Source organism: Oryctolagus cuniculus, chromosome 3 (assembly GCF_051225735.1).
Source record: "Oryctolagus cuniculus isolate XC-2025 breed Fujian yellow rabbit chromosome 3, ASM5122573v1, whole genome shotgun sequence".
NCBI classification, from domain to species: domain Eukaryota; kingdom Metazoa; phylum Chordata; class Mammalia; order Lagomorpha; family Leporidae; genus Oryctolagus; species Oryctolagus cuniculus.
This window is the reverse complement of record NC_142869.1, coordinates 34,863,609-34,885,391: the sequence shown is the minus strand read 5'-3', so window position 1 is coordinate 34,885,391 and position 21,783 is coordinate 34,863,609. Positions and strand designations below refer to the sequence as shown.

General features: G+C 38.4%; 1 protein-coding gene across 5 annotated transcripts in view; it reads left to right on the top strand.

Annotated features, from left to right (window-relative positions):
• Window positions 1–21,783, top strand: part of PARD3B (par-3 family cell polarity regulator beta) — a 1,145,366-nt gene that overhangs the window by 605,995 nt on the left and 517,588 nt on the right. For all 5 annotated transcript variants that reach the window (XM_089330006.1, XM_089330005.1, XM_089330004.1 and 2 more), the window contains 5 exons: window positions 7,101–7,187; window positions 12,344–12,469; window positions 14,749–15,107; window positions 18,058–18,197; window positions 18,914–19,042. In XM_089330006.1, the coding sequence (XP_089186132.1) occupies window positions 7,101–7,187; window positions 12,344–12,469; window positions 14,749–15,107; window positions 18,058–18,197; window positions 18,914–19,042 (841 nt within the window). The remainder of the gene's footprint in view (window positions 1–7,100; window positions 7,188–12,343; window positions 12,470–14,748; window positions 15,108–18,057; window positions 18,198–18,913; window positions 19,043–21,783) is intronic.

Below are 21,783 nucleotides of genomic sequence, written 5' to 3'. Positions count from 1 at the left end.
ATCCAGCTTCCTACTAAAGTGACTGGGTAGGCAATGGAAGATGGTTCAAGGGCTTGGGACCCTGCAATCCATGCAGGAGAGCAGGATGGAGTTTCTGGCCTGACCCTGACCTGGCTGTTGTGGTTGTTTTGGGTGTAAACTAGCAGATGGAAGGTCTCTCTCTTCCTGTTGCTCTGCCTTTCAAACAAATAAACAAGCAAATAAAATCAGTATGTGCAAAAGGCCTTCACCTCCTCCCTAATTCCTATCACATTCCTGGCTCAATTCTTATCCCTCAACTCCTGTTTCCTCAAATTAGCTCCTCCGAACAATCTTTTTTCCAGGCTTGAAACTACTATCATATTTTTTCATATCTTCTGTTTTCCTATGATACCATTCACTGGGAAAATTATTTGCAAGCCTGTTTCATAGTATTTTGACCTGCCCTCATGTTTTCTCACTTCATTTCTACAATCACTGGTTATGCCTCCATTACCTTTCAGCTAGATTGTTGCAATAATTTACTAACACTTGTCTAAGTACCAGTCTTTCCCTTGGCTTTTCTGTTTCTCATTGATCCCACATATCACTGCCAGATAAATATTCCTAAGCCACAACATTTATCACACTGCTCTTTAGTTCAGAAACCTTAGTGACCCCATTTTCTACGGAATTGAGAATTTTCTGACTCATAATTTGACATACCGTTCTAAGGTTTGATCTATCCCTTACATACCCAACCTCTTTCATGTCTCTCCTTCCCCTACCCCACCATGTCCCTTCTGCCTCTTCCTTTTCCTTGTCTCTCTGCTTCCTTCCCTTCTCTGATCATACAGCCAAGCTGTGTGTCCATGAGCCATCAGTCCACCATGGCTCAATAGCTCAGTGCAAATGGCCACCTCTCATGAGCGTGTGCTCTCCATCCCCTCAACTGCCTTTTCTGATAGAAAACACATTTGCCCTGCGGAGTCTCACCTCAAGTGCTACCTCCTGCAGGAAGTTTCTTTTCTTTTCTCCTCTCTACTTTTCTTTAAATAAAAAGATTTACTTTATTGTCTTATAGGAAAATCAGAGTAGGAGGGAGAGAAAGAAAGAAAAAATATATAGGCAGATCTTCCATCGGTGGGTGGCAGGGGCCCAAGAACTTGGGCCATGATCTGCTGCTTACCGGGAGCATTAGAAGGGAGATGAATTAGAAGTGGAATAGCTACAACTTGGACTGGCACAGATGGGATTCCAGTGCTGTGCCCTGAACCCTCACTGCACCACTCTTGATCCCAAGTTCCCTTCCTGATCATGTACCTTGTTCTTCTGAACCACTTTAGAAAGAGCCTTTTGTTTGAAACTAGCTTGTCAGAGAGGTTCAGAACCATGTTGTCTCCCTCAGTCTTTCCTGGAGTGCAATAAATCACAATTTGAGTCCTGATTCTAACCTCTATGAATGGTAAGATGTTGGACAAATTCTTAACCTCCTGTATGCCTCCGTTTACTTCTAAGGTAGAAGTGATGTAAATATCTACTTCATGGATTGTGTGAGTCATGTTATAATGACCAGAAGCCAGTTAGCACACTGCTTCCCCGAAAACAGCCTGCGTTCATTGAGAATATACTGTGGGATAAGAATACTTTAAAAATTTGAGGGAAAATGGATTTAAAATATGAATTCAAAAATAGGAAATTTGCACATAGATCTTCCCTAATGTTCATTTTATGTGAGCTCTTTAAAGATTCCTTATATTACCATCCCTGTCACTCTACTGCTTTGTATTATTTTGTGTTAGTGTTGTAGCCCTTAGCTTCAATGGTGAACTCCTCCAGCTCGGAGTTTTTGTCTTGGTCCTCACAGAACTTCTCTCATGGAAATGACTCAATTCCTATTTGTTGAATTTGAAGGAATTAAGTGAATCCCACTGTGATCACCAATGAATTCTTTGTTAGGTTTTTACTGGGTACATGCACGTCAAGAAGACACTTCACCACCAAGGAGAGTTCAGGGTCAATAGCAAAGCTTTCCTGGAGGTTTCCCTTTGCACTCCATCTGTCAGAAGTTACACAAGACAAACCTGTTAGCCAGCCCTGGAAGACAGACACCCAATCTCCATCTCCTGTCTGCTGGCCACACCCCCTCATCTTGTCTCTGCCAGCGTTTTAATCATGATGAAAATGTGTCTCTTGGGCTGGCATTGTGGCATAGCAGGTAGAGCCGCTGCCTGCCATCATAGCATCCCATATGGCACCATATGGGTGCCACTTCAGATCCAGCTCCCTGCTAATGCACCTGAGAAAGTAGTGAGAGATGGTCCAAGTGCTTGGCCCTCTGCACCCATGTGGGAGGATCAAATGAAGCTCCTGTCTCCTGGCTTTGGCCTGGCTCAGCCTAAGCAGTTGTAACCATTTGGGGATTGAACCAGCAGATGGAAACTAAGATTCTCTCTCCCTCTTTCTCCCTCGCTCTCCCTCTCTCTCCCCCTCTCTCCCCCTCTCCCTCTCCCTCTGCTTCTCCTTCTCCTTCCCTTTCTCCCCCTCCCTCCCTCTCTCCCTCTCTTCCTCCCTCTCCCCCCTCCCTCTCTCTATTCTCTCTCTCTCTCTCCCCTATCTCTGTTTGTGTCTCCCTCTTTCTCTGTAACTCTTTCAAATAAATAAATAAGTCTTAAAAAAAGAGGAAGGGTGTCCCTCAATTCTGCAGTATTTGAGAATTGTTTTAAAGCCTCACTAAGGAAATCAATGGACAACTGGGAATCCTGCAGTAGGCAATTCCATTTTAGTTCATAAGCTTATTTGTTCCTCTGATAGTTCTAACTAATGTGCTAAGGGCTGACAGTTACTCAATTTTTATATATGCCAGATATGTTGTGTGTATTTGTTATGTTTTCTGTTTTTCACATTAAAACCAACAACTTCATTAGGGGAATTCTCTAATCTCAATGTTGTCATTGTGCAAATGAGGAAACCTACAATTTGAGTATTGGATTTTTTTTTTCCTTGAGAGGCAGACAGAGACATAGGGATCCCATCCTTTGGTTCACTCCCTAAATGCTCACAATGTCTATGGCTGGGCCAGGCCCAAATAAGAGCTGGGAATGTAAGCCAGGCCTCCCATGTGATTGACAGGAACCCTATTTCTAGAGCTATTACTGCTACTTCCCAGGGTCTGAGTTAACAAGGAATCAGGAGCAGAGCCAGGAATTAAACCCAAGTACTGTGACATAGGCTGCTAGCACCCTAATTTATGTTGTAACTGCCAGGTTAAACACATCTGCCCTGGGGTCCTAGTTTAAATGACTTACTGAAACACCTGACACAAAGCCAAAATCATGAATGACAAACATGAATCATGACTTCCTTCTACAATAAAGCATCTCCCCCTCCTTGTCGTCTCTTTCCCTTGCCCCAACAACTGGTCCTTCCACTGAGACTGAGATGAGCAATCTTAAAATGTCCATCTGCCTTGTGTGAAGAAATTAGGCCTGCAAACATCTGCAGCTTCTGACCTTTCTCCTGCCTCAAGCTTCAAGCCTTCCTTCTGGATAGAAATCAATCAAAACACTTAATATCTATCCCTGGTAGGGTAGCCATTCACAATGCCAGTCTCACTTTTAAACACTGACCCACAGCCTCACCCATAGGTTTGTCTTAAGCTCTTAGCCCAGTAGCAACTCGTTCTAGTGATCATTTGGGTCAGTATTGTCAAGTGGACCTTAGGGCAGTTAGCTTGCTTTGTGATTATCTGCTTGTTTCAGTATGTCTTAGCAAGTTGTTAAATGATAGTTACTCTGATCTTAGTGAATTATTCTCACCTTTCTTCAGTCTATAAATTAAATCATTTTTCTTTACTTCAAGCATATTTTGTCTTTCTTTCCCAAGTAGTTTCCGGTCCCTTTTACTTCTTACTGCTAGAGAATTCTTTCTGTCTCATTTTACATTGTCCATTCGTAGTTCACCTTACAGTCTGCACTGTCCTCCAAAATGCACACGTGTGTGTGTGTGTCCTGTTCACTAGTTTCTCAACTGTGCTCTGGAATTTTTCTTTTTTCTTTTCTTTTCTTTTCTTTTCTTTATTTTTTGACAGGCAGAGTTAGACAGTGAGAGAGAGAGAGACAGAGAGAAAGATCTTCCTTCTGTTGGTTCAACCCCCAAATGGCCGCTAAGGCCGGCGTGCTGCGCTGATCCAAAGCCAGGAGCCAGGTGCTTCTCCTGGTCTCCCATGCGGGTGCAGGGCCCAAGCACTTAGGCCATCCTCCACTGCCTTCCCAGGCCACAGGCAGAGGATTAGCCAAGTGAGTCGCGGTGCCGGCCATGGAATTTTCCAAGCAAATAACATTATCAGCCTCTTTTAACATCTCACTCTTATTTTATGAGATACGTATTCAAATACTTTTGATGAGTATTACTGTATGTTTCATCTTCCATGAAGTGTACATGTTCACGGCTTTATGCAGTGCTCCATCAATTGTCTAGAACACTGAGTTTTTTTTATTTTAAAATAAATAAAAATAAGTGAACTAGTCTATGAGACATCCTTTCTCAAATGCTTTTCATTCCATCTTCAAACAAATAATAAATCATATTTTATGTAAAAAAAACATGGTGAGACATGGTCTGTGTAAACATTCTTTATTAAACAAATCTAATTTACCTTGAATGCTTGCATATTAGAGTCAATAAAATTGAAAGCTTTTTATGCTTTTTCACCTGGGATACTAATACATTTGTGATAATAATTTAGCAATTGTCAAAAATCCTTCTGGCCAAAGAATCATGACTATTGTGTGTAATGGCAGAGTAAATTTACCGAAAAAGTAGATTTTTCTAAAGTAGAAACAAACTTTAAAAACTGCATACTTCCAGATATTTTTAGTATTTTAGTGCTATTTGTTATTTAAATTATAAGTTTTTCTTTATTAAATGGGTATAAAAATACAGTTCTGATAAGTACTAAGAGTAGGTTTTAGGGCTACTGTGTGGCAATAGTAGTTAAGCTCACACCCTGTTTTGCAATGCCTGGTTTTGAGTCCTGGTTTTGCTCCCTATTCCAGCTTCCTAATAATGCAAATCCTGGGAAGCAGCCAGTGATAGTTTGGGTTCCTGTCAGCTGCATGGGAGACCTGACTGACTTCTAAGCTCCTAGTTTCAGACTGGCCCAGTCCTGGCTAGGGCATTCGTTTGGGGAGTCAACCAGTAGAGAGAATCGGTCTGTCAGTAAATACAATAACTTCCTTTAAAATAAGTAAATGGATAAACATTAAGTATTAGAATTTATTATATTTTACGGGAGGAGTTTTGAGTAGAGGTAAAGAAAGGTTTGTAAGCAGAAATAAATGAGAATCCGTAGAAGGCACTATAACAGTTCTTCGCCGACTAAACATTTATCTTCTCAAAGCCTCCAGATTAGGGATGGGTACTATCAGCACATGGATACTTGATCCATTTATTAGAAAATATTTGTGTTATGCTTTTAGGGCAAAACTATAAAAATACATCATAAAGATGTTTCAATGGCTAAAGAAGATTTTAGTCTTTGCTTTTAAAAGTCTTTAACAGTATCATAAACTTGGAATGTGACTGCTTTGGGTTTCGTCTTCCTTGAGTGCTTAAAAATGGACTGTGAATCTATAATCAGATAAAAAGTATTGCTCTTTGGTCCATTAAAATGTATGCGACTTTCTTCTGGCCACCAAGATTTTATATTCAGGACTCGTAATACTTACCTATGTATGACAGTCCATGTACATATAAATAGCCATGTCCTTACACATACAGAGAAGAATCATTTCACCCATGTTATTGCTCTAAGATTTGTTGTTCCTTTTATTCCAGGGCTCTGATATAACTTGCTTGACTGAACAAGTTTTACATATATCAGCAATACCTGGGCAAGACTCATCTGAAATGTATTAGCAAATTTGAAATTCCATCATATTCCACAAATGCCGAAAACTCATCTACTCATTTTTGCCTTTCTTAATGATAATAGGCTTGCAAAAATTAAACATAAACCTAATCCATTGATGAGGATATATTTAATATATTTATTTCAGATTGCTGATAATTTAGAGAATACTTCACGCAGAGTGAATTCATCAGGCACTTTGCTTTCTTAATGCTGTTCTCAACTTTCCAGCAAGGAGCCAAAATTTCACCATTTTCAATTTAGAGCAGAAAAGCATTTACAGCAGCTGTAGCTCTTAATTTGACATTTAGTTTCAGGTCATTTTCATGTAAATAGGAAACAATAGAGACCTGCTTACAATTTCCATAAAGGGGATGTTTGCTTCTACTTTATCATTTTCCTCTGATAATTTTATTTTCTCTCTGCAATTAAAGGCACCAATAATTGTTCACAGTTATTATTTTTCATCTTTACAGAAACTTGTGAGTTCCACTCTTTATTGCCTGACAACTCCCAGTATCTTCTATATTTCAGTCATATACACGATCCATTAATGTATCTAGCTCATCCTTCCCTTAATCTGGGGTGGGTTAGGCAGGTCAGGCTTTCTATTTCTCTCTCTAATACATTTTCTCCAGGTTTTGCAACCTCTTTTTCTACCCTTAAAAAAAAGGGGGGGGGGGTGAAAATTTGGAATTGTTCCACTGAATACAGCTGAAGGAAGTTAACATTTTGATTTATATTGCTTTGAACATGCCCAAATGTATTACCAACTGTTAAAATGTAATTCTGGGCTTTTAAAAATAAATAAGTATTTTATTTCACATCTCTTCTGAAAAAAAGGAAGCTTCTTTATGCTCAAGAATAGACATTTTCAGTTCCATCTATTTTACGACCTGCACTGGAATTTTCAAGTGTGTGTCATTGGGGAGAAATTGCATTTTTGTGTACCTCTTTTAAAATATGCTGATGTATGCAGATTAAGTTAAGTAGGAAGTTATTTTCGTAGGTAGTCATTTCCATTTCTTCCCCTTCTAGGAGTAAAAATAAGTTTTATTTCATGGATCTTCTGAACATAGCAGCAAAGCATGTCTCCTCGGACTTGTTCTCAGCTGAGGGAGTTACAGTGGTTGACACAGTCCAGGGTGGGGAGGTGGTGGGTGACTGTTGACTGTGCCTCATCTGTTTTTTAGCAGAGTCTCATCTGTGCTTTTGCTTCTTTCTGCCCCAGTGATATGACAAGAACATTGGAGATTTCTGGGGAAGGAGGCCCCTTGGGGATACATGTGGTGCCCTTCTTTTCATCTCTTAGTGGAAGGTAAGATGTCTTTTTTGTTTCAGAAGCTCTTGCTAATGAAACCCTGATGAGCTCATTTTCCCAAACATTTTTCAGAAGAGGATTAAGTATGAGTATCCATTATTCAGACGGACACCTCAAAATTTACTTTTGGTGCCCAATTATATGCTGAAAACAAAATGAAATCATTTACTTCAAGGATGCAATGAGGAAGAAGAACTCACAATGTCTCCGTTTATACGTGATGGTGAAGTGTGAAGTACTTTCTTAAAGGATCCTTGACAATGATATATAGTAAACAGAATCCTTGGTGAAGATTTTAGCCTAATGTGAGACAAATGTTGTAACTGCATTTTTAATCCTCCAAAATACACTTTAATAAATGAATATGATTATTCCAGGCTGATATTTTCTGATTTTCTACAGGTGTAATAATGACTGGAATAATAAACGTGCAGCATTCTAATAGCTGTATCAAAAGCTGTATGTGTAAATAATTTTAGCCATAGAAGTAAAGCATCATTACATTATTAATTTTTTCCTGGAATAAGATTTATTCAAAGATAATTTACCACCTCCTTCTGGAATTTTAAAGACATTATGTTGCTAAATCCACATTGGTAAGTGGTAATTAGATTGTGTCAGCATTTCTTGAAATTGACATCTAACTACATATAAATCTTCCCATGGTGGCAATGAAGTGTGGGCTTCAGCATTAACACTGGTACTGTTTTAACAACCCTCATAACCGGTTTTAGATATTAAGTTACTTTTCTTGATGACTGCTCTGGCCCCAGATTGATATTGACAGTAGTTGTCAGAAACTTAAAAGAAAATCAGTGTCTCACTCATATGACATGATTTTAATTAATTGTCAAATTTGTTTTCTTACACACACCACTGAAAAGGCAGAATGCTTTATTTTAACTTAGCATATCAAAGAACCGAAAAGTCCATCGATTTTCCCAAGGTCACACAAAACTCAAGTCTTCAGACTTGTACTCACTATATTGCAATTTCTAGAACTCAAATTTTCCCAAAGGCTATATAGTATTAATTTGTTGGCTTTGAATATTTATTCAATTCATTCTGCCATACAGTAAGAAGCACAGATTTGGTCATGATATTTTGGTTGGCATCACATTCAGCAGGTAGCCATCTGCTACCTTTAATTGCAAAGTCATCATTTTTTTTGTTGTTTCCAAATAACATCTGATGCCAAGCTCTTGCTGGAATGAATGTTCCCTAAAATGAAATGAGCTGAAAAGCTAGCGGCTCTCATTACCTAGTTTCCTGTATGCGTTAATAAGCATGTTTATAAATGTTATGGGTTATGGCACAGGACAAACTCTGGTTGTTTTTGACAGACAGGGTGAGTATTTACTCAGTTGTCATGAGAAATTCTAATGTCGTTTGGCAGAAATGTACTGATAGAGCTTTGTGAAATATCAGAGCGGTTAAATTGCCATGTCCTTTAGTTTAATGAAGCTGGAAATAGAACACAAGATCTTCCCAATTTCCAAACAACAAGGAAATATACAATGTGACAGTCACCATACTTCAGTTTCAATAGCTTGGAAAACGAGCTGACCCTATAGATGAGAAATCACCTTCTCTCAGTTCAAATGAAGGAAACAGACTAGAATTTATTGATTTCCTCCCTTTTTCTTCCTGGTTCTGATTCCCAGCAAAAGCCTTGTAGAATGGTAGAAAGAGTATTGGTTGGACCTGTAGTCAGAAAAATTCTGTGTTCTTTTTTTATAACCTTGAGTAAGTCCTCTAAATTTGCCTCTTGTGAATACTTATTTTCACATCAAGGTTAATGGGATTAAATGGCTTTAAAAATGTGAAAGCTCCTTGTAAAACACACAATGGATACATGTATAAATTATCCATGTTATTATTTTGGCTAAAACAAAACAAGTCTGATTCAGAAATGACATTTTATTATAATTCATGGTCAGCTGTTCAGTAACTTAGTGAAATATTTCTCCTTTTTTTTGCTATCTACTAGTATTATAGAAAGGAAATTCAATTAAAAACATTAAAAATAATCTGGAAGTGGAGACATGAGCCAATAAAAGTTAAGAAGTAATGAGTACGGTTGAACCAGCTCACTAACTCAACCCATGTGTGTAGATGCAACTGCATACAGAGCCTGTCAGAGAAGTCTCTGACTTGGTAATTCCACGTGGTTTCACTGTGTGAGCACAGGGGCTTAGTTAAGGTCAGAGTGGTAATTTAGCTCTTAATTTCCTTCCATTTATTGGCTTGTGTCATTATTTTAAATCAGAATTTACATTTAATTCTTTCTAAGACTACTGTAATTGGCTTTGCGTCCAAGATATTCTTCTGTTTTTTCTTTCAGAAAAATACTGCCACACCTGTTGTTTAAGTATGAAGCCTAATCTAAACTAGAACATTCTGAGTAAAACTTAATGGCTCCTGCACTAGATAATGTCTCCAAAAATTGATTAGCTACCATAGCACAGGGCCACTGTATGTTGGTTGTATTAGGGGCCATTGGCTTTTGTAATAAAAAGCAAAACATAGTTAAAGTACTTGCCAGAAGAAAGCAACTTAATTTCATTCCTTTGTCAAAAGTCAATATCAATTTTTAGAACTAAAAAGAGGATATCCATTTTTTTTCAGTAAAGATAGCATAACCTTCCTTTCACAGTACAGACAGTGAACCCTGAGAACGAGAGAGGAAGGATGGGAAAAGAGAGAAGGTGGGAGGAGGAGACATACAGGCAAAAGTGCTGAGCAGTAGAGTGGTCAATGCCATGTGATATACGTAGTAGAAGAACAGGAGGCAAGGAAAAGGTGTTGGGACCTGAAGGATTGTAGGAAGAACAAGAACTATTACCAGTTATGTTCTGCAGAGCTGAGGATTCCTGTATACCTTATCACTGCTCATTAAAGCAAATTAACTGGTTAGTTTTGGCCTATAACTCCTGTTCAGGATTAATCTTTAAATCCCACAAGTCTTGTTCCCAACTGAGACAACTACCACAGCCCACCATTGGGGGCTAAAAGAATAACGAAATCTTGTTTTCTGAGCTTCCTGATAGAGGTCTGGATGAAATGCAACTGGAGGGGATCCATCCCGTCTGTGGGGTAGAGAGGGCAGCAGTGTTTTGTTGCCAGGGATAGAAATAATAAAATCAGTCAGTTTTGCATCTTACCAAAATTACCTCTGACACATGGGTTTTACAGTTGGGCTTATTCTGTCAATAAATTTTTCATGGAAAGTTAGGTTATTTAGATCAGGGAGGTTCACATAGCGTACTCCAGCTGTAATATGCTAGCTAAATTGCAACCCAGTGGCCTGAAAGAATTAATTCATCTCCCAAAATGTGAAATTAAATCCTAGGGAGTAACATTACATGACTGATGATGTACTGAATTAAATTAAAGGAAGACTTGAATGCTTGTTAAAAAAATATCACTTACATAAACTAGTTTATAACCACATGTGAGCCTCCTAATGGATCGTGTTATTGTGAATCCACCATAACAGAAATCCAAAATGTGAACTCTTAGCGAGCTGTTTAATTTAGGGAAAAACATAACACAATTTTGATCTATTTTATTTTTTTGCATAGCAAATAATTCAATTCTTAAATATTATGTTAAAAAGAAAGGTAACACAAATATGTTGGAAATGAAGCCCACACATTTGGGCTGCTGACTCTGAGCCATCCTTGTGGTGGGCAGTGTGACTCTACAGTTTTCCCTGCTGTAGCAGCACACTCTATTCATTTAATATTGCTGCAGCAGAGAGCTGAGTATCTCTGCATGTGCCTTGTCTATTGATGTCTTCAGGTGACCTGAGCCCATGAAATCACCTGAGGCCCTGGAGGCAGAGGTTCAACATTGTGGCTGATCCTACGTGAGGATTGCTTCCTCCTATACTTCCGTTATAGGATGCCCTTTTTCTATGGTTGACTTTATTATTTGTGTAAAATGTGCTCATATTTTATTTAGATTTGAAATTTAATGGAAAGGGACTATGGAGCAGCACACACAGCTCTTATACAAAAGAGAGTGAAAACGTAGAAAAATAAGAGGCCAAGGGAAGTAGAGATGGGAGTTTCTTGCTTCTTGGAGGACATACGTGTCTACATTTCTCACTCTGAAACACAAATAGGACCCTGTCCTGCCATAAGGAGAAGGAGAGGCTTTCAATGAGGAGCAGCTGAAAGAGATGCAAGTGTCGTTTCTCTTCCTTTTGGGTTTAGTTGTGATTTATGCGATTTGAGCCATAGCCACAAAGCCCTAAGAGCTGATCAGAGTCCTCTCTGCCCCCAGGCTCGTCCTGGTTCACACTTCAGCTTTCCCACAGCCCCCTTCCCTCATCATGTTACTGCTGTAGGTGGAGTTGTGGGTGGTGAGTGCTGTACTCCAGCTCCACCAGCCTGGGGCACTGGTTGGTGAGCAAGGCCCTTTTCTGTGGCACTGGCTTCTCAGTGTGAACTCTCAAATCGTAAGTTGACTCTAGGCTTCTAAATGTCTCCAGGTTTTTAACTTCTGTACACCAACCCTGTCCTGAACAATTCACCTAATCCTGGTCCTGTGGCTTTTTCTCATTTTCTTCTTGCCTGAACACAAAGAAAATGCTCAACACAAACTTGATTCAGTCTCCCCGACAAATGAGACTGAACTTCCCTCTAAACTGAGTAATATGTCTTGAGCCTAAAGAGTTAAGTCTTAAAATGTACATTATTATAACAAGTACCAAGACAGAAAAAAATTACCATGAATACCCAGTCCTCTCCCATTGCCATACAAGAGGTCACCATCTTAGGGCTAACTCAGACCCACTGATTCCAGTCTACTGGGATGCCCTTCTCCAACCCCCTAGTGTTTGGTGTCCTCAACTTCACCTACAGCTGCTTTACTGCAGACAGGAGGAATGGGGTCAGACATTGTTCTCTGGCGTGGTATTTATGTATATTTGTCTTGAAAGGAAAGGCTTTTTATTTTTTAGTGGGTTTTTGTTTTTGTTTTTGAGAGGGGAGAGCTAAGGATTTAAATGACCATTACCTGATGAGAAAGTGTAGTTTCTTACATAAATGCATATCAGCCCTTACTTCTGAATAGTTGTGAGGAAAGAGATAATTAGCATGCCTTATTATGCAGTAGTTCTATTACAACCTAAACTTTCCATCTAGGATTCTAGGACTCTTCATCCGAGGCATCGAAGACAACAGCAGGTCCAAGAGGGAGGGGCTCTTTCATGAAAATGAATGTATTGTCAAAATCAACAATGTGGATCTCGCAGACAAAACGTTTGCTCAGTAAGCATTTTTTTCATTGTTTTGTTTACTCTGTTGATTCCTAGAATGGTTATAATCCTTGTGGAACTCACTACCATCAAAATTGCAGGTAGAATTTTCCACCAATTCCTTTTGAGTGACCCTAGGACATCTGTTGTCAAATGTGTCTTATGTTTTAACATACTCAAAGGTGGCCCACACATGTCCCTGATGTCTCTGAGAATGTGGAACTGCAGATGGACCAAGCCTGCCTGCCTGGCTGTCTTGCTGTGGCATCGATGGATGGGTTTGTTTTTCCTGGGCAACGGGTCAGTTGGGCTGGTATTTAATGGCTCTTTCCAGACTGTTAGTTCAGCTTATTAATTAACTTGCTTGATGTCAGCAGTTTTGCATCAAGTAAGAAATCTGTGAGGGATCGCTATGAAGACTCACTGAATAAAAGAAACAAATGGAAAAAATTAAAATTTGAATATACTCCCTCTTTCTACTTGTGGAAATGTTATAGGAATGGCTTCTTGTGACCAAGAACTAGAAGATATAGCAGTCTGAAAGATGTGTCTGTGTGTGTAATATATATAATATATAATTATGTTTCATATTATATTACATATTATAATATATATATATAATGCAAGTTGGTACTGCAGTGGGATTCTGAATGCAGGAAATAACTATAATATGCATCTCTGCACATTAGTTGTTGATACTGTGGATGTGGGTAGGTAAGGGGGTGACCAGTTATAGGAGGAGAAGTAGGTGCTGCTTGCATAAGCATTAAAGAAATGAAGCATAAAAGAATCTATTTTGTTAAAATAATGAATGATAGATAAAATTATTATTAACAGTATTTTATAGACTATTGGCTGTGCTCTCTACATAGGTATGTGAAACAGACATCCTCATTTCTGTTTTATAGAAGTAGAAACCGAGGCTCATGAAAATTCAGTATGGAGTTAGGTTGGGGTATAGAAATCAACTCCTCGTTAAGCAAAAGCAACGTTAAGGAAACCAAGCAGAGACGCTGGGCAGCTGTGAAATCCTCCCTCTGTGGAGAGTTAAATGCTTCGCTGAAGGGAGGGAGCTATGACAGCACTAGGAATGACGATTAGTTATTAGTTGGTGTGACTGTGGATAACAGAGGCCTGAAAGAAAGTCAACTTAATGAGAATTATATATATTTTTTTCTAATGACAAGTAAGTGCAGAGGTGGGCAGAGCACCGTGCACATGGCATCTTCTGGCACCCGTTGATCTGGCACCCTCCATCTCTGCTTTGCTTGCATTTCCACATGGCTGCTATTTTCAGACTGTATCATGGCCACAAGATGCTTATGGGAGCATCATGAAATAAGAAAAAGAAATGTAGGAAACATTTCTGCCTCTCAGTTAATCTAGCCTGTTTTAAAGAACGTTTTGTTAACCCCATCACTTAGGTCTCATTGGCAGTAAAGGCTGGGAACAGCCATTACAAGTCATGTCTCACCAAGAGTCCTGAGGAAAAGGCGGGGGTGGGGGGTTGGGGGGATGTGTGGTACTGATTTTAAGGAAGAACTCCTAAGAATAATTGTGTGTTAATTACAGAGTTCAACCAATAGTATTAAGTAGAACAAAAAAAAATACTAAAAGGGATAAAGTATTAAGTTGTACATCAACAGTCAGGACAAGGGCTGACAACTCAAAGCGCTACAGTAGAAAAGCAGAAAATGCAGGTCCTTTATGATAGAATAATGAAAATGGTACCTGTTGAACTGACAACCCCTGGGATGATCAGGCACAATCAAAACACCTGCCAAAATGTTCTCATGTCAGAACTGAACCTCCTGAGCACAAGCCTTGTTAGAGAGGATCTGTGTTTATAACAAATTCCTGGAAAAAAAAACCTAATAATCTGATTTAAAAATATATTTTTTTACCTAGAATTAAAGTTTGTTTTTTGTATTTATTTCAGTAATCACTTTTGGTTAAATTTTCAGATTTAGAACTACTTAAAAGCTAAGCTTGGATGTTGGACAAGCTATTTAATTTCTCTGAACCTCCCCTTCCTCATTTACAAGATAGGAGCCAATTATACTTACCTAGCACAGTTGGTAGTTAGTTATGGTAGTAATGTATATGTAATATCCAGTGTAAGGACACCCGGATGCAGGTAAGAAGTGGTAATTAGTGTTTGGTTAGCAAAACCAATGTAGATAGTGATGTTGATAATGTCTCCTATACTATACTGCTTCTCTTTGCCACCTTGCTGGGATAATTTAAAAGATGGCATTCAAGTCATTGTACACCTGTTAATTCTCTTTCCAGGGCTCAAGATGTCTTCCGTAAGGCAATGAAATCTCCAAGTGTGCTCCTCCACGTGCTTCCACCTCAACACCGTGAGCAGTATGAAAAATCATTCATTGGACCACTTAACATTTTTGCAAACAGTGATGGTGCTTTGAGAACAAAGGTGCCTCCTCCTGCGCATTGCAAATCAGGAGTAAAGACAGCAAACCTCACAGGAACAGGCTGCTCTGAAGCAGATACATCAGCTCCCCTGCAACAAAGCAAGAGCCCTCAAGTGCCCAGGCTAGGAAGAAAGCCATCCTCTCCCTCACTCTCTCCTCTCATGGGGTTTGGCAGCAAGAAAAATGCAAAGAAAATTAAGATTGACCTAAAGAAAGGTAATTATTAAATTATGCTTAATAGCATTCTATTATTGTAGCATGTAAAATTGGTTAAGAGAAATGCATTAAGGCTAATTTAGTTAATTCTCCCTTCATTTAATTGTATCAAAGAATAGATTTAAGTGTGTACTTAGGTAACTTAAATTTCTTGAAATTGTGGTACTTTCTTATTCTTTTCTTCTGCAGATTATAGATTATTTGAAACAAGAAAATAATGAAGACATGTTGGGGACTGGAAAGAATCATTGCAAACTTGATAGAAACACAGCAATATTGTGTTACAACTTAATACTAAAAACACATTGAAATTCAGCCGTCCTTGTTTTGAACACAATTCGTGATTTTTGATGCATTCTTTAAGCCAAGTCCAAATAACATATTGTTTCTCATTATCTAAAACAGTTTTATAGCAGTAAAGAGTTTACTACCCAGAAACCAAATATTTAATAATTATTAATTTTGTTGATTTAACATTACAAACATTCTTTTGAAAGTTACCTAGTTTCAAAGTATGTATAACCTTTGCTTGATTCATGTCAACTTTCTATTCATTTCCAGCACAGTACTGTAAGACGAGCTCATGTGTGTACATGCATATTTATGCAATATTGTACACACCCATGAGCATTCATGCGCTTCTATGCGTTAGTTCATTTTATAACCTCTGCCTGATATTATCCTCCCCTATTGCAACCTTCTGAAATCCTGTGTGTTTCAAGAAAATGCCAAAGAAACTTAAGATTTTCAAGATTCTTATCTGAATTAATAGATCATTCAATGGCCATAGGTAGCTTTAAAATATATATTAATTCATTTCTAAAACAAATGATATAGCTTTATAAGGATATAGGGATTATTCTGAGAAAATTCTTTTAGCAAAATTCCATTGACCTATAAGAATTCTATAAGAAAACAAATGTAGGCCAGAGGTGTGGCTCACCTGGCTAATCCTCCGCCTGCGGTGCTGGCATTCCGGGTTCTAGTCCCGGTTGGGGCGCCAGGTACTAGTCCCGGTTGCTCCTCTTCCAGTCCAGCTCTCTGCTGTGGCCGGGGAGGGCAGTGGAGGATGGCCCAAGTGCTTGCGTCCCTGCACCCACACTGGAGACCAGGAGGAAGTACCCAGCTCCTGGATTCAGATTGGTGCAGCACCAGCTGTAGCAGCTGTTAGGAGAGTGAACAAATGGAAGGAAGACCTTTCTCTCTGTCTCTCACTGTCTATAACTCTCTCTCTGTCTCTCTCTCTCTCACTGTCTAACTCTGCCTGGCCAAAAAAAAAAAAAAAAAATGCATTGATTAGGAGGCACAAATACTCCAGTATGCCTTGCATTTAGGTTTCGTTAACTCCATCAGTAGATCGGTAGTTTTGGAGATTTTTTTTGTTTGTTTTTTGCTTTTTGGTTTTTTTTTTTGTTTTTTGTTTTTTGTTTTTTTTTTTTTTTTTTGACAGGCAGAGTGGACAGTGAGAGAGAGAGAGAGAGAGAGAGAAAGGTCTTCCTTTGCCGTTGGTTCACCCTCCAATGGCCGCCGCGGCCAGCGCGCTGCGGCCGGTGCACCGTGCTGATCCGATGGCAGGAGCCAGGAGCCAGGTGCTTTTCCTGGTCTCCCATGGGAGTTTTTTTGTTTTGGTTTGTTTGTTTGTTTGTTTTGGTACAAATTTTCTGGCTATGTATAAGTCACAGAGTTTGGTGCTTTATGGGAAATAAAATTAACCAGACACAAAATTATTTTGAAAATCGATCAGAAAACTTTGAATGTAAAAGCAAGGCATATGGCATCACAGCTGTATTTGGGAAGATTAATCTGACAGCCAAAAGATGTACTAAGGGAGAGACCAGGATCAGTGAAGGGTACATTTTATCTGTCTGAATGTGAAAACACAACATTGGTGCCTTAGGAAGGAAGGAAGGGAGGAATGACAGTTATTGCTGAGGTTTTCAGCCAAGGCAACTTGCATGATACAAATGTATTTGCTAGAAATAAGAATTTTAAGTAGATGAGACTATTTGTAAAGGCCAGGATCTGAATTGGAAAGGGGGGCACATAGTCAAGTTTGAAATTCACATGGTGATATGCAGGAAGCTGATGTCAGAAAGACAGATTAGGGCCAAAGAGATTCAGGTGTCTTCCACAGTGAGATTGTTGAAGCTAGGAGCTGGCCAAGGCAGGTACTAGAAGACGAAGCGGCCCAGATCAGAGCATGGAGGAACTGCTAGGTCAAGATCAAGGTGTGTGAATGGAGAGGTAGGAAAGTAATCATAAAATAAAGGCATAACAACTGAGAGGAGAGTACATTTAAAAAAAATTAATGAGATGCTGTTACTCATCTTTTCACTCTTTTAAAGAAAGATCAAAGATAGAATTTCTTGATATGGGTTTTTATAGGTCATCGGTGATGGAAGTTTGAAAAAGCAGTAAGACTGGAATAAGTTTCCTTAGTGTGGAGAAATCTGAGCCTACCTTTAGACAGAATGAAAACTGCAGTGGAAGGGAGAAAGGGAGCTGCAAGAGAACAGAGCAGGACAGCAAGACTTGATGCAATGGGGCGCAGAAAAGGGAGGAGCTCCAGGTTGCCCACAGGTTCAGAGACTGACAGAACTCATGCCAGATACCCTGGCCTACCAGCAGAGTATGAAGTGAAGTTACGTTTCCTGAGAAGTCAGTTCCTCAGAGTATATGGATAATATGTGCATTGCTTCTACAACCCAAATAAAAAGAAAGTTACACATCATTGTTGGGCCCAGAATTCGCTTTGATGCCATCATGGCCTGTCAGGAACTGTAATCTCTATCTGGAACCAGAACACCTGAAGCATATTGAAAATATCTTGAAATGTAAAGGTTTTACTTACTTGTGCACTGATCTAAGTTAGGTCGAATGCACTGTGAGACTGAATGTAAGGTGATTCATCCTTAAGGTGACTCTGTGTTTCCCTGGTCTTCTGTGCTAGGCCCTGAAGGACTTGGTTTCACTGTGGTTACCAGAGACTCCTCCATACATGGTCCTGGTCCCATTTTTGTAAAAAATATTTTACCAAAGGGAGCAGCAATAAAAGATGGCCGCCTACAATCAGGGGACAGAATTTTAGAGGTAAGCATTGGAACTGGTATCTTCAATAAAATATTTTTGATGGTCAAATATTTATACAAAGATCCCTTTAAATATTTATATCTTGAATACAATATATTGAAAAGTATTACTCCTAAATGAGGTAAGAACTTCAATTATGCCATTACTTAACGGATAACTTAACTTTGTAAGTCTCCAGTAAGGCCAGTGATAAGGGGCCAAGTGATAATGAAAACTTCTCTTTATCTTTTTATTTAACTCTCTGGTGGCATGAAATCAATGTTACAGCTTTCAATACAGTTCTACATCATGAAAGACTGTGTACCATATGATTAAAATGTCATGAAATAAAATATCTCAATCTGTGATAATCTGGAGACTATAATATTTTAAATATGGAACACACTGTAGGATCATTTGCTGGTTGTGTTGGGGAGAAAACGATGCCAGGTGAGCACTGGAAATCTGCTTCCTTCTCATTTGAGGAATCATTCTCTGGTTCTCCCAGTTTGATTTTCCCCTCATGAGAATGTGATATTTTAGGAAAAACTGCTAATATTAATTATTGAGTTTGTCCAGTATCAGAGTAAGGGTGGTTATTGAAATAGTTGGTTTTCATTCATCAGTTTGATTTTCATTTTCTCCTAGCTTTATCGATGATAGGAACCTATGGATGGGGTAGAAGGGGATAGTGAGTGTCGTAATTATTTGACTGTTCAAATGATTGCACTCATTAGGTAAATGGCAGAGATGTCACTGGACGAACTCAGGAAGAGCTCGTGGCCATGTTGAGGAGCACCAAACAGGGAGAGACGGCATCGCTGGTCATTGCTCGCCAAGAAGGAAATTTTCTGCCCCGAGAACTGGTAATGTTCAGCTCTCAGGTTCACTGAATTTTCAATGCAGAATTTAAGCAACCAGTGAATTCATTGAAGCTGTGAGATAAGTTCTAGTTGAATATTGTTGAACAGTTGCTTAATTCAAACAACCTTTAGTAATAAACAACTATTCAACAATATTCAGTAAATTCAATATTTAAGCATACATTGGATGTGTCCTAGATGGTAGGCCCTTCACAAAACACAGTTAGTAAAATAGTACATGACCCTACTTGGATGGAGTTCACAGTCCCCATTAATATATGTAATACAAATAAAACTATAAGCAAGTGCTCAAAATGGCGATGGAGATTTTGAATGGGAAGTGCAGAGTGTCATGGTAACATGGAATAAGGGAATTAAATATATTATTGAGGTCTGGGAAAGGTATCTGGTGGAAGATATTCCAAGTCTTATTAAAAATGTGCATTCTTTGACCAAGTAACTACATTTCTAGTACTGTGTCCTAAACTGATGGTCAAACATGTGGGAAAATATCATATGCATTCATTTTTTTCTAAAGTCCAATCTATTGTATTGACATATTGGGTGCAGAATTGGCATTGCTTAGATAAGTAACTAGGTAGTTCTTTAATGAAATATAATAAGTAATTAAAATGACTTCTATGTGATAATAACAAAAGAAAATGTTAATAGCATAACATTAAATTAAAATGTAGGGCATAAAATTATATATGTAGAGTGACCAAATTACATTTAAAAACTTTTTTAAAAATGGAAGGACGTGCAGCTAGAATGTTGGGATTATGGGATATTTTCATTTATTTTTTTTTTTTACAATGAATGAAAGTTATTTGCTTTGTTGAAATGTATTTTTTTTAAAAATTACAGAAAACTCATCAGTGGATAGATAGACACTTTCTTGGCTATTGTGAATGGTGGTGTAGTAAATGTGAAAGTGCAGATGTCTCTTCAAAAGATTTATTTCATTTTCCCTTAGATATGATTGCTGGGTCAGCTGGTGGTTCTATTTTTAGTTTTTGGCGGAACCTCCTTACTGTTTTCCACCATGGCTATACTAATTTGCATCCACATCAACAGTGCAAGGGTTCCCTTTTCTCTACATCCATGCCAGGACTTATCGTTTTTGTCCTTCTGATAATAGAATTTGTCACTAGAATGAGATGATGTCTCATTTTGGTTTTGATTTGTGTCCCCTGTTGATTAGTGATTTTGAACATTATTTCCTGTACCTGTTGGTCCTTGGCATTTCTTTCTTTGAGAAATGTATTTAAATCAACTGCCATTTTTAAATTGAGCTGTTTGTTTTGCTAATGAGTTCCTTATCTAGTCTAGTTATGGATCCTCTTTCAGGTAGATAACTCGCAGATATTTTCTCCTGTTCTGTAGGTTGTCTCTTCAGTCTGTTCAACTGTTTCCTCTGCTGTACAGGAGTTCTTTGGCTTGATGAAATCCTAATTGCCTATTTTTGCTTTTGTATCATAAAAAAATGCTAAATGTTTGAAAAGGTATATTTGCCTGGATTGGATATTATGCAATATATATGATTATTGAAACTTCACATGGTACCCTATAAATATGTACAATTATATGTTTTTGTTACTTTTTAAATTAAACATATTTTTAATTAAAAAATGCTCTTATGGCTCTTAGCAAAGCAAAACATGTGATATAGAATGTTTGTCTATGCTCTGGAAGGAGCAGTCGTGGTGGGGAGGAGGGCAGAAGAATGAGGGGTATAACTCATAGCTCTCTACTTGACTATTCCAGGTATAACCTTTTTAGGAAGTAGAATTCTGAACTTCAGCTTCATCTCCTCACTGAAAAATCTTGCTCTTTCTAGACTTGGAGTATAGATTTTTTTTTTTTCTCTAAGATGGAGATGGATAATTCTTTCCTTTGTTAATCCTAAGACCTATGTCCTTCTGTACAAAGTTCAAAGTGAAAACAACCAGTTACAAAGAGGGCCAGCACATGTATGTAGCAGGCTCTTTGACATATGGTCTAATTATTTGGTCACAGGACATAGACCTCAGAAAACTTCAGTGGGACTATGTGTTTATTTCAAGGACAGGACAACAAGGAAAAAAGCTTTGACTGTGCATTCTGTTGAATTAAGGTCCCAAAAAGAATAAAACTCATGAAGTAAGAGAAAAATTCTAATCAGTGCAAACATAAAAGAATCTAATGACAGAGCTCCAATTGGAAATTTAAACCTCTGTGAGCCCCAAGTTCCCCATCTAATATTTCCTTGTACCCCTGTCTCATATGTCCTCTGGAATTCCCAACTGCATAGCTAATTATTTCTTCCTAGAGGCTGCCCCCTCCCTCTCAGGTAATGGGGAAAACAAACAAACAAACAAACAAAAAAAAACATGCCAACCTTAGTTTTAAATCTTAGCTTAAAACTGAATACATTTTCCATCAAAGATGATTACATCTAGAAGTTGGAAATGCAATGGTAGAATTTTTGAACTGCTTAGCACTATACAAATCAGTAAGTCCAACTCTTGATTTCGCAGATAAAAACAGGACCAGTGCATGGTCCCACAATGAGCTGGAACTAAAGGCCTAGTTTCCTAATGCTTACCATTATTTTTGGAGTTCAGCTTCCAGAATTCAATTTCTTGTATAGCACTTACTAGCTGTATGATCTATAACAGGTCACAAAATCATTCTGAGACTCAGTTTCCTTATTTGTATCATGATTCCCATGAAGATTAAATGAGATAAGGCATGCAAAGCTC